At 32.1% G+C, this 12,694-nt stretch overlaps 1 protein-coding gene across 1 annotated transcript in view; it reads left to right on the forward strand.

The window, feature by feature from the left end:
* Nucleotides 1–8,230, forward strand: part of LOC139512729 (bifunctional purine biosynthesis protein ATIC-like) — a 42,893-nt gene extending 34,663 nt beyond the window's left edge. The window contains exons 16-18 of the mRNA XM_071300595.1: nucleotides 2,931–2,990; nucleotides 6,051–6,146; nucleotides 7,277–8,230. Coding sequence (XP_071156696.1) covers nucleotides 2,931–2,990; nucleotides 6,051–6,146; nucleotides 7,277–7,396 — 276 coding nt within the window. The 3' untranslated portion in view covers nucleotides 7,397–8,230. The remainder of the gene's footprint in view (nucleotides 1–2,930; nucleotides 2,991–6,050; nucleotides 6,147–7,276) is intronic.
* Nucleotides 8,231–12,694: the final 4,464 nt, after the last annotated feature.

Here is a 12,694-nt window from a genome sequence, read left to right on the forward strand (position 1 = left end):
ACTTCTATTGACGCGATCCGGAACTTTGGGTCCTTTCCGGAAATGATTTAAAGTCTGGGTCAATTACGCATTTCAAGTTCGGTTTGTCTTAGCTTCCCGTCAAGCGTTCATGTGACCTTTTAATGATAAAGCACATGGAAATTGTTTACAGGTATCCATGAAGTCACGGAGGAGTACTTTACGCTGTCGTCTCGTGTCAATTTTAAGACAAATAACAAACAATAAAGTTTATTAGTATACTGTTTATACAGATTCAGGCACATGTAATGATGTGAGATGATATCATTGACGATGATGCAGCGGATATTCATAACTGACACGATAACCATTCTGTCTCAAACAAATCGGGTACAGAATCTGTGGAGCCTGACTTTATGGAACCAATTTCAGTGGTTAAATAATTCGACAGCAGCTTGAAGTATGGCATATTTTCTACAAATCGTTGTGAAGACTACAAAGATGAAACCACTCCTCCGTGACTTACATCTTCATGGATATCTGTAAACACGCCTGTACGGAGGAAGGGCTCATTTGAAATGTTAATGGATATAGATCATGCCAAATCAATAAGAAGCAACATTAACTACACAAAGATGTAGAGAAAATGAATGGTTAGCTTGAAAAATAAATATACTCTCTCTATATTAAATCTATCTTCGATTGCAATGAGTATGCTCCTTTTTGGATAAGGGGGGATGCCCCACTCATTGCAATTATTCTCTTTCTTACAATATTAAATATACCCAAACTGTGTGGCCTGTGTGAATTCAATTAAAACATGTCCTTAGGAGCTATGCTGCCAATTTTTTTTATGCATTAAAAACATTTCAGTACAGACCATTTACTTTTAATGGGGTGCTATGGATTTCACCCCAAACTTTAGATTTCTTTGGTTTTCATTAAAGCCTGGCAAAAATATAACCTTATCACATAATATGAGGCAGGCATAACCTGTGAATGGGGACGAAGTCTGTATTTTTTTATTTTTTTTTAAATTCAAACATGTTGATTAAAGAAACGGAAATACGGTAACGTTTCCGATATTGGTTCTGTTGTTAGGGATTTAGTTGTGACGTTATTTAAGCTATGACGTCATATTCAATGTAAACAAAGAAACTTTTTTTTCAGGTAACGTTTTTTCCATATCAAACAATTATTAAAAATGATTGGTCGTTAAATTCCTTCCTATATTTGTTGATATGTTGATAAATATACATTTTATTCAAAGTCTCATGCAAACAAGACCGGAAACGGAAGTAGATCTGAAAAAAAAGTTAACGATTTTGAGTTCATTAGTAGAATGAAAAATTCGGGAAGTTTTCCCGAATTTTTTATTTTTTATTTTTTTTATTTTTCTACCGTAATTGGGGACTTCGTCCCCATATAATTAAATATTGTTAGAAATATGAAAACAGTCGAATGTCTTAATACTTTTTTTCAAGTTGCCTTTTTTTCAATTGAGGAAGATTCAATGGTTATTTTTTTTATTAAAAATACACTCTTTAATACATTGTCTTATAAATCTTTAATATCTACATTTTTCTGATGAAATTACTCTACTCATGAAAACATTCTAGTCAAGAAGCATACATGTCTGAATATATTTCTTTAAAACAGTTCTAGTCATAATGACATTCCTTGTTTATAAGTGTTCCAGTATTTAATAATTATACCATATTTTATGTCATAAATTGGATAATGACACTATGTTAAAGTTTCAGTTTTGGTTAAAAAGTTTTTTATCTGAAAATGCCTGTTCATTTGATGTTGGTTTTCAGCATGTCCAGTGTTTGTTGTTTTAAAATGTTTTTTTTACTTCACAAGAAACTTGGTTTAGTGTAACTGCTTGTTTAAACTGTATTTTGGCTGATAAAATAAAATATTTTTCCTACCTACCGACCCTCCAGTCTGAAGGTACAGTCGGAAAACTGCAAACAAACATATTTTTAAGGTTGGCCTCACACTTTGGGTTTTTAAGTTTTTAATGAAGTTGAAGTCCAATCAACTTGAAACTTAGTACACATGTTCCCTATGATATGATTTTTCTAATTTAAAGCCAAATTAGAGTTTTTGTCCCAATTTCACAGTCCACTGAACATAGATAATGATAGTGCAAGTAGGGCATCCATGTACTAAGGACACATTCTTGTTTTTTAATAATTTTTAGAAAAACTGTTTTGAATATACATGATTTTATTTACTTTTAGCTGACTTAAGTATATAAAAGATGAATTTGAATACTTTGATATAATGAAACACAAATGGATGAACATCTAAAATTTTTAAAAATTTGCATTTTCCTGTTCTACTCAGTGATCATCCAAAATTAATATTTCTATTTGTCATTTTTATATCACTTAGTGGGTGGTACTTCATGCATTCAGTTTTGATAAACTTAAAAGATAAACCATATTTAGTAGCTTTTTATAAGCCCTTCAAAATTTTGACGGGACGTATTATGGTATTCAAATGTCCGGTGTCTGTCCGTCTGTCTGTCCGGTGTCCACATGTGGCACATTAACTTGAGAATCGCTTATTTAAATTTCATGAAACTTAACAGTTGTTTCTTATGATGGGCAAATGATATGTATACTTTTTGGTAAAAATAAGATTTAAACTTTTTGAGTTGCAGGACTTTATAACTATAACAGGGGTTTTTTGTCACATGTTGCGCCGTATCTCAAAAAGGATTTATGATTATTGCTTAAAACTTTTCACACTTCTTAGTTATGTTAATCTAAAGATCTGTATACTTTTTGGTGATAACTAAAATTTATTGAGTTTTTTATTAAACAAAAAGGGGGGTTTTCTCAGAAACTATTTATGACTATTGCATAAAACTAAACACACAGGATGACGGGCCTATCATGCGCCCATGGCGCAGCTGTTTATTTCATCTTAGCACTTCACTTGCTTGTTTCTTTGTACAGGACCAAGATAAAGAATCCTGGGATACTATGTTTGAAAGTCCTCCTGCTCCTTTGACAGAGGTACGAAATTTCTTTCTTTCTCTTTTATGTATCACATATTTTTATGTTATGACCACATTGCAAGTAAACTTAATTTGCGACCATCAAATCCCAAATTGATGATGTCTGAGCTTAAAATACAATATCATTATCTCCATTCTAATGAAACTGACAGAAAACAATGTCAAATCATACATTTAAAATTTGACATACGTCGACTGCGCATGCATAAAAGTTTTCATAGCATCAGTGGTAAGTTGATTCCATGAAATTTGGTGACATTATCCAATCAAAATGAACATTACAAATGATGTTGCATTAGAATGGTATTCAATATAGAAATAGTTTATGAAAAACAATATTTTTAAACTACTTTGCAGTAAAAGCCTTATTTTAAGTTACCTGTAGTGCAAAATTTTATAATGACTGCAATCATTTTTACTTTACAAATTTAAAAGTCTCTTACATACTCTTAGGATTTGAAGGAAGGGTTTGAAATCTTGAAAGAAGACTATATAAGGTTTTTTATGTTTTGTATTTTTGTTGGAGCTAAAATGCATAAATTTTTCCATTCCCCTTTTTCCACCTCCTAAACTTGGCCATAAATCCTGGAATTGTCTCTATTTAAACATTCAGGAGTACAGAGTATGAATAAGTTTTGCCAAAATTTTGACCCTAAAGAATGAAGAAAATACTTGTTTAATATTTGATCTCAAAACAAAAGATGTTTTTTTGTCGAGCCTGTGACTTTAGTTGCAGAAAGCTCTACATAGGGATAGTGATCCGGCGGCGGCAGCGGTGTTAGCTAACTTCTTAAAAGCTTTATATTTTAGAAGGTAGAAGACCTGGATGCTTCATACTTTGTATATGGATGCCTCATGTTACGAAGTTTCCGTCAGTCACATGTCCGATGTCCTTGACCTCATTTTCATGGTTCAGTGACTACTTGAAAAATAAGTTAAGATTTTTTGTAATGTTAAATTCTCTCTTATTATAAGTAATAGGATAACTATATTTGGTATGTGCGTACCTTACAAGGTCCTCGTGCCCGTCAGACAGTTTTCACTTGACCTTGACCTCATTTCATGGATCAGTGAACAAGGTTAAGTTTTGGTGGTCAAGTCCATATCTCAGATACTATAAGCAATAGGTCTAGTATATTTGGTGTATGGAACAATTGTAAGGTGTACATGTCCAACTGGCAGGTGTCATCTGACCTTGACCTCATTTTCATGGTTCAGTGGTTATAGTTAAGTTTTTGTGTTTTGGTCTGTTTTTCTTATACTGTATGCAATAGGTCTACTATATTTGATGTATGGAATGATTATAAGGTATACACGTCTAGCTAGCAGGTGTCATCTGACCTTGACCTCATTTTCATGGTTCAGTGGTCAAAGTTAAGTTTTTGAGTTTTGGTCTTTTTCTAATACTATATGCAATAGGTCAACTATATTTGGTGTATGGAAATATTTTATGATCTATATGTCAGTCGCACAGGTTTTATTTGACCTTGACCTCATTTTCACGGTTCATTGCTAAGTGTTAAGTTTTTGTGTTTTGGTCTGTTTTTCATAAACTATAAGCAATTGGTCAACTGTATTTGTTGTATGGAAGAATTGTTAGCTGTTTATGCCTGCCTGGCTTGGTTCATCTGACCTTGACCTCATTTTCATGGTTCATTGGTCTTTGTTTAGCTATCTTGGTTAATGTTAAGTTTATGTGACCGTTGTAATAAAGCTTTATACTTAGGACTATCAACATAATATCAATGATTATTAAAGAAGGCGAGACATTTCAGCGTGTGCACTCGTGTTTTTCTTTCTTTTGAAAATGCTGATTATGTATGTTGACAAAACAAGATCAATTTGGCATGTATTTTTTCACTGATGATGATGGAAGTGTTTAACGACCCTGACTGGATATACATCCCTCGCACAGTCAGATTTCACTGATTTATTTTTGGGCCATGAGTATCAAACAATAGTACTAGCAAAGACTTCAGGATGTAATTAGGTGAAATTTTAAAATCTAAAATTTAAAGATTAATACTTCCAGTCAGAAGAATACATAAACTCAAAATATTGATATGTTATGACACTCCTTTTCAAGATATTTGATATTTGAAAATTGGTGGGAAAAGTCTGGCTCAAACTTTTACTGTATATTTAGCGATTGCATTATATGGGCCCAAATTGTAAGAAAAGAAAAACTAGAATGTGCTTAAATTTTGGAAATTACCTTTTTATAAGCTGTTGAAGTCTTCTCTGAAAAGAGAAGTGGGTGATATGGGGCAAAATATTTTACCTTGTATCCTAGGAAAAAACCTATATATATATGGAGTCTGAACATTTGACAAAAATTCATAAACCTGAACCCAGTACATCTTTAATCGAAAATAATGAAAAGTTTATGATACTTCTCAACTTGTATGCACCCTGATGTAAAATGAGGGGGAAGCTCCTTGAAGTTTTAAAGAAAGTAAAACATTTGAATAAACAAGATCATTTTCATGAGACCATGTCTATTTAAAGGGAGATAATACATTTACAATATATTTTTGGGTAAAGATTGCTTGAAATGCAATCAAAACCCTAATGTATTGACGTGCTATCTAAACCTTCCAAGGTTTATCACTACATTTAAGATACACAAAATAAAGTGCATTGAGCATCATAATTTATGCATCCTAGGCTATCCAAACCAAACCAATTAAACTTGTACAAAGTGTTATTTAACAGCGCATATAGTGTTGGAAAAAGGGGAAGCCTTTTCTGATTTAATTTATATAAGAAATTCGGGGGGAAAATGAGGTAAATGTATTAAGATATGATGGTGTTTTGGTTATGGTAAGCATATTCTGTTTTTATAAATTTAATTTTCAATCAAAATTGGGCCTCCTAAGAATGAGCCTGTAAGTATCTTTGGTCAAAGGTCCAATGCTTAAAGTTAATTTTGAACCCTTTTAAAATTGTTTGCCTGATCTGTTGATCTATGGTGGTATAACTATCTGTAAGATGTTCCTTTGTCAGTCATGACACTAATCTCTATTTAACATAACAATATTTTTGTCTTTATTTGCAGGAGGAAAGGAAAAACTGGATTTTACAACTGAAAGGGGTTTCTCTGAGTTCAGATGCTTTCTTTCCATTCCGAGATAACATTGACAGAGCAGCTTTGGTAAGCATTATTATGATACTAGGAAAAGGGGCAAAATTGAATTCACCATGTCAGTGTTCGTTTAACAAATATTTCCATCACACTTTCATCAGGTACTTCTGTATGCCTTCATCAGCAGCTTAACATTAGTGAATAGTAGCTAGTGAGCACTTTTCTGATCTGTCCAATACTTGCTTACTGTTTGCAGGTACTTAAGATCTTTAAATATCTTTAGTGAACCATTTTAACTCTTCTCAAGTGCTACTGAACAGAATGACTGTATTGCTGTTCTTCATCTGAAAGTTATGTTGGAGCCTTCCATATATAGCTACAACTCACCTGTCTTTAAGTTTAAATTATCAGTAAAAACAGTTTGAGCTGAAATTTTAGCTTGATGTCTATCATGTTTCACCTGAGCCTTGAGTCCCAGCTTTGAAGCACAATTAATAAATTATATCAAGCAAATAAATTCAACAAATACTTTCATAAATTGCACAAACATCTCTTTGAAAAATCTTTAACAGTATAATATTTAAACAATCATGGAAAACTTATCTTTACAGGAAATAACATGAATAAAGCATCCAAATTATTTAAATATTGTACAAACATTAGAATTGACAAACTGACAAAAGCCAAAAGAAATTTGAAAAAGAATTTGTATCTACTTGTTAACTGCAAAAATGAGAATAATGAAAAAGAATATTGTAAGAAACATCTACTCCAATTCTAAAAAATTCCATGAAGGTTTGACTTAAGTTATTGATGATAGATTGATTGATTGTTGGTTGCTTTACGCCACATTAGGATAGATTGATTGATTGTTGGTTGCTTTACGCCACATTAGCACAACAAGGTAATATCGCAGCGAGAGCTTATTCGAATATTTTGTTACAATTTAAATCATATTCTTAAAATCAGACCAATTATTGATGATTGAAAGGTTTAATTGTATGTACTATAGTTTTATTTGGTTGAAAGCTTAGACCAAAGAGGATGTCGCAAAATACATGAAGACAACTCTTCAAATCTTTATCAGTTTAATGTAGCCTTGTAAAAAGTACATATCTAAGTAATTCAACATATCTCAATACTAACTTTACTTTTTGGAATTTTTTGAAAATTTTAAATTATCAATGTTTTCTTTTCAGAGTGGAGTGGAGTTCATGGTCTCACCTGCTGGATCAACCAATGACGGTGGAGTCATCCAAGCATGCAATGACCACAACATGGTATTTGTCCATACCAATTTGAGACTATTCCACCATTGAGATTTAAAATATTTATTTTTGTTTCAGTTTGGGACCAGTCTTATTTTCTTTGTTAATGATCTCAGTTTACAAATGCATTCTAATAGTATGATAATCTATGTAAAAATAAATATAATACTCCAATGTCTAGCACTCTAACTTCTCTATTAATTACAGATCAAAGTGTAGAATTTGATACTTTCTTTTACATTATCAGGTTGTTTTGGGAATGACCATTTAACTTCAAGGGGGGGTTATGCTTTTCTCCAAAAAATGTATTGATCCTATAACATGTATAACTAATGTGATAAAAACATTGTGGTCAAGCAGATAAAAAAAAAAATATTCCTCATACCTAAAAGTGTTAAATTTTGAAAAAAAAAATAATGCAATTGGTAGTAAAAAACTGAAGAAATGTTTGTTTGACCAAAACAAATCACCATCCCTCTTTTGAAGTTAAATGGTCGCCCCCTTAAAATATGAATATCAGAGCCCCTACAGGGCATTGTATATTCTGAATTAAGGTTGTTCGGTTACAAATGATTTGTATATATTTTGGAAGCAATATTATTTATGTAAGAGCTACATTCCTATTATGGGAGGAAGTTTTTGTCTAAATGAAGTAATTATTTCTATTCTATTTGACTGCCAATAGCTAGCATGCTCAAATAACTATGCATCTGATCTTCTGTATGTGCCATATTTTCAGAAATTTACTAGATGATATTTTTTTTATGAATTTTTGTATACAAGAATCTCATTTTGTGTATTTTGGTGCTCAATTGTAATTTTTTGATTTCATATTTTTATATTTAGGAAGTGCTAAATCAATTATACAATAAAAAGTTCAATTAATACTCACTGTTTCTTATTTGTATGCTTTATATTTGAGTGAATGGATTAGTTTGTACAAGTTTTTGGTTGAAGACTTGCAGCTTCTGAAATCCAATAAACTGTATCCCAATAGTATTGCAGCAGGCCCCAGTGATTTAAAATTTTATAACTTTCAATGCCATCTCTTGACACTGATGTGTATACATGATTCAGATTGGTTATCAGATGGTAGAATAGGATCTGAATAATTTATGAAACGAAAACTGAGAAACAAATGTACAGTTTGGTTTAAAAAAAATAATCATTAGTGTTCCTCTAGAATTTATAAACAAAAACAATTTAAAGTTCATCCATCTTCAGGCAATCAAAACCTTATATTGGCACTCACTTGATATCTATAATGTTCCAAACTTCCTGGAAATTTACAGACAGATGTGTTGGGATGTATGTATATAGAATTATAAGAAGATGTGGTATGATTGGAGACAACTCTCCATCCAAGTAACAATTGATTAAAGTAAACCATTATAGTTCATTGTATGGTATCCAAAACAAACATCAGGCTATATAGGACTGCAAAAAAGACGTGTGTAAAACTATTCAAACAGGAAAACCAACAGTCTAATCTATATAAAAAAACAAGGAAAAGAAACACTTATGAACCACATCCCTCACACTTTAGGACAGGTGCAAACAAATGCAGCAGGTTTAAACATTTTCATTGGTACCAACCTTCACCCTTACCTGAAACAAGTGTCACATCACAACATAGAAAGACATTCTGTGCATTCACTGTTTCAAAAAAATCAAAATGACTAGGGTTTTGTTCCAATAGAATTTGGTAAGGATGCCAGTATACAGTATACGTATGGCCAGGTCACACTTATTCCAGATCATTTGATGATAAAAATTAGAAATGTCAGTCCAAATGTCTGAAACAAGGACATGATTTCTGATATAAAATTTTGTGTTTTGTCTTGATAAATTTGAACATTTATAACTGGCATATAAAGGGAACCACAAAAAATGTTTATAATGAAACAAAGAACAAAATCATTTACACCAACTCCTGATTGATTGTTTGGTGTTGTTTACATCCACTCTCATCACACTTCTAAATCATAGTGGCCAGTTGTCTGCTCTATGGTCGGATTGTTGTCGCTTTGACACATTCCCCATTTCCTTTTCTCAATTTTATTGGTGTAAACTGCTTTCATTGTAATTCAAGTTATCCTTTTATGCATCTTCTTTCACCTCCGAGCTATATATAAACCCCTTCATTTTATGTTTTGGACAATATTGAACAAAAGTGTAAACAGAAAAAATTATCAGCAATACCAGATTAACAAAAAAGAGTTTTTGTCATTAATTATATTCTAATTCACAATGTTGGAGATGCACACGGAGCTAGGGGAGAGACAATCTCCGGCGCAGAGTTCATATCCGTTCCATACATGCTTTGCAATACTGCACTCAATATGCATATTGAGTGTAGTGTTACAAAGTATTGAACGGAACGGATATGTGATCTCTGCGCCGGAGATTGGGGGAGAGACACAGGATCTTTTGCCTCGAGTATCAGATACTATTAGATGTGGGACAACTTTATTTTGGTGTACGGAAGGATTGTAAGCTTTAGATATCTAGTTGGCAGGATTCATCTGACCTTGACCTGATTTTCATAGTTTATTGGTCAATGTTAAGTTTATGAAGTTTTACACATCTGTCTGCATGTACCTATGTCCCTAAAATGGTTTCTGTTTTTGTCTAGCTGGTAACGTAGACATGAACTATTTGTATCAAGCTTTATGTTTCAGAAAGAAAACAACCTGGAGGTTTATTACCTTTCATCTGACTTTGACCTCATTTTCATTGTTCATGAGTCGATGTTAAGTTTCAGTAGTTAGGAGGTCCTCTTACAAAATACTATAAGCAATAGGTCAACTATTTGATGCATGGACTATTGTTAAGTGAACATACCTGTCTGGCAGGGTTCATCTTAACTTTACCTCATTTTCATGATTCATTGGTCAAGGTTAAGTTTTCATGGTTTGGTCCGTTTCATGTACTAGTATACAACAAGCAGTTTGATGAATATATTTGGTTTATAGAATGACTAATCATTCCACAAGAAATTAATAGAATCTGGAAAACTGATAAGAAATGCATGATGAAAAGTAACCCAACTTTATAGGGTTAGTCATACACGCATGGCTAAAGGGGTTATAGTTAGTTCATACTGAAATATCAGTTCAAGTAAAAGCAACTTTATACTACCGTATTTAGTTGTTAGTTTTCATCATACTTTTCATTTCAATTTTCCAGAATTCTAAATTATTCCAGATTCAAATCATTCCTCATTTACATAGATCATTGTGATACTTGTATAAAACCTTTAATTTATCTCAGACTTTTAATATAACGAGCATTCTTTTTTACATAGTCCCCTACTGTCAGTGTCGGATCCAGAAATTTTCATAAGTGGGGGCCCACTGGCTGCCTAAGAGGGGGCCCGATTTCATCACGTCTCAGTGATTCCCTATATAAGCAACCAAATTTTTTTCTCAAAAGGGCCCCCCCCCCCCCTAAATCCGCCTCTGACTGTTTAAAAATTCATTGTTTCTAACTTGATCTATAAATTGTCATGGTGTAAACTATATGCCAATTTTCAAATCAATATCTTCAAGCATGACCAAAAAAAAGTGTAGAAAACTGATTATTTGAGTGTATTTTTTAAGTCCTAGAATCAATGGTTAATGTTGGTTGCTGTCTACCATATTAGTTTTTCATAAAAAAGAATTCTTTTAAGTTATTTGACATTTTGTAATGAATGCATTGGTCTTTATAGCTTGCTATTCATTACAGGTTTTATTCTCTTTTTGACAGTTTTAACCAGGTGCTCCGCAGGGTGCAGCTTTATACGACCGCAGAGGTCGAACCCTGAACAGTTGGGGCAAGTATGGACAAAACATTCAAGCGTGATACAGCTCTGAATTTGGATTGTGATCAAATTTTTTTACACAAAACAAATGTCAAGATTTTACAAATCAATTAAAGATTTCTTCTTCAAACTTTTTAAATCTAAAATTAAATAGTTGACACAGCATAGGTTTTTGACACAGAATGAATGTGGTCTAATGAACTTAAAATATTTTTTTTGCCTTTGAGCAATTCACTATGCTGTTGAATATTAATCCTCTCAAAAAAATGTTTGAAGAAATTTTCTTTTTATTTATGAAATCTGAAATGAGAAAAATTTAAACCCCCCCCCCTTTTTTTTCACATCCCCGTTTCCCTTTTCCAAAACTGATATCAACTCAAATTTCTAATGGAGTTTGCAACAATAACTACTCTTTTAAATACATCATAAAATATTAAAATGTAAAATAAAGTGCTTGTTATCACTGAATGGTAAAGATTGGTTGGTAGTAAAAGTGAATATACATTGTTTATTGTATAAAACAATAAAAAAAACTTCATCAGCAACATTTTATATTGGCAAATTTCCAATGAAGTTATTTACATAAAGTTATTGGCAAATAAAAATAGAAAATGACATCATAGTCATGTCTGGCAAATGTCCAACATACATTATCTAAAAACATTTTAGATAAGATAAGGAAAAAAAGCTTCATCAGCAACATTTTATATTGGCAAATTTCCAATGAAGTTATTTACATAAAGTTATTGGCAAATAAAAATAGAAAATGACATCATAGTCATGTCTGGCAAATTTCCAACATATATTATCAACTTCTATTCTATACAAAGAAAGATAACTCCAATTGAAAATTAATTGCTATTGCACAATATTGTGCAATTAGATATTTCTTGCTATTGTGCAATACTGTGCAATTGAAAATTTCTTGCTATTGCACAATACTTGATATGGAATCCTGATTTGGACCAACTTGAAAACTGGGCCCATAATCAAAAATCAAAGTACATATTTAGATAAAGCATATCAAATAAGCCCAAGAATTTAATTTTTGTTAAAATCAAACTTAGTTTAATTTTGGACCCTTTGGACCTTAATGTAGACCATTTGAAAACTGGACCAAAAATTAAGAATCTACATACACAGTTAGATTTGGCATATCAAAGAACCCATTTATTCAATTTTTGATGAACAAAGTTTAATTTTGGACCCCCATTTGGACCAACTTGAAAACTAGGCCAATAATTAAAAATCTAAGTACATTTCTAAATTCAGCATATCAAACAACCCCCAGGATTCAATTTTTGTTAAAATCAAACTAAGTTTAATTTTGGACCCTTTGGACCTTAATGTAGACCAATTTGAAAACGGGACCAAAAAATTAAGAATCTGCATACACAGTTAGATTCGGCATACCAAAGATCCCCAATTATTCAATTTTTGATGAAATCAAACAAAGTTTAATTTGGACCCTTTGGGCCCTTTATTCCTAAACTGTTGGGACCAAAACTCCCAAAATCAATCCCAACCTTTCTTTTGTGGTCATA

This window comes from Mytilus edulis, chromosome 2, assembly GCF_963676685.1.
Source record: "Mytilus edulis chromosome 2, xbMytEdul2.2, whole genome shotgun sequence".
NCBI classification, from domain to species: domain Eukaryota; kingdom Metazoa; phylum Mollusca; class Bivalvia; order Mytilida; family Mytilidae; genus Mytilus; species Mytilus edulis.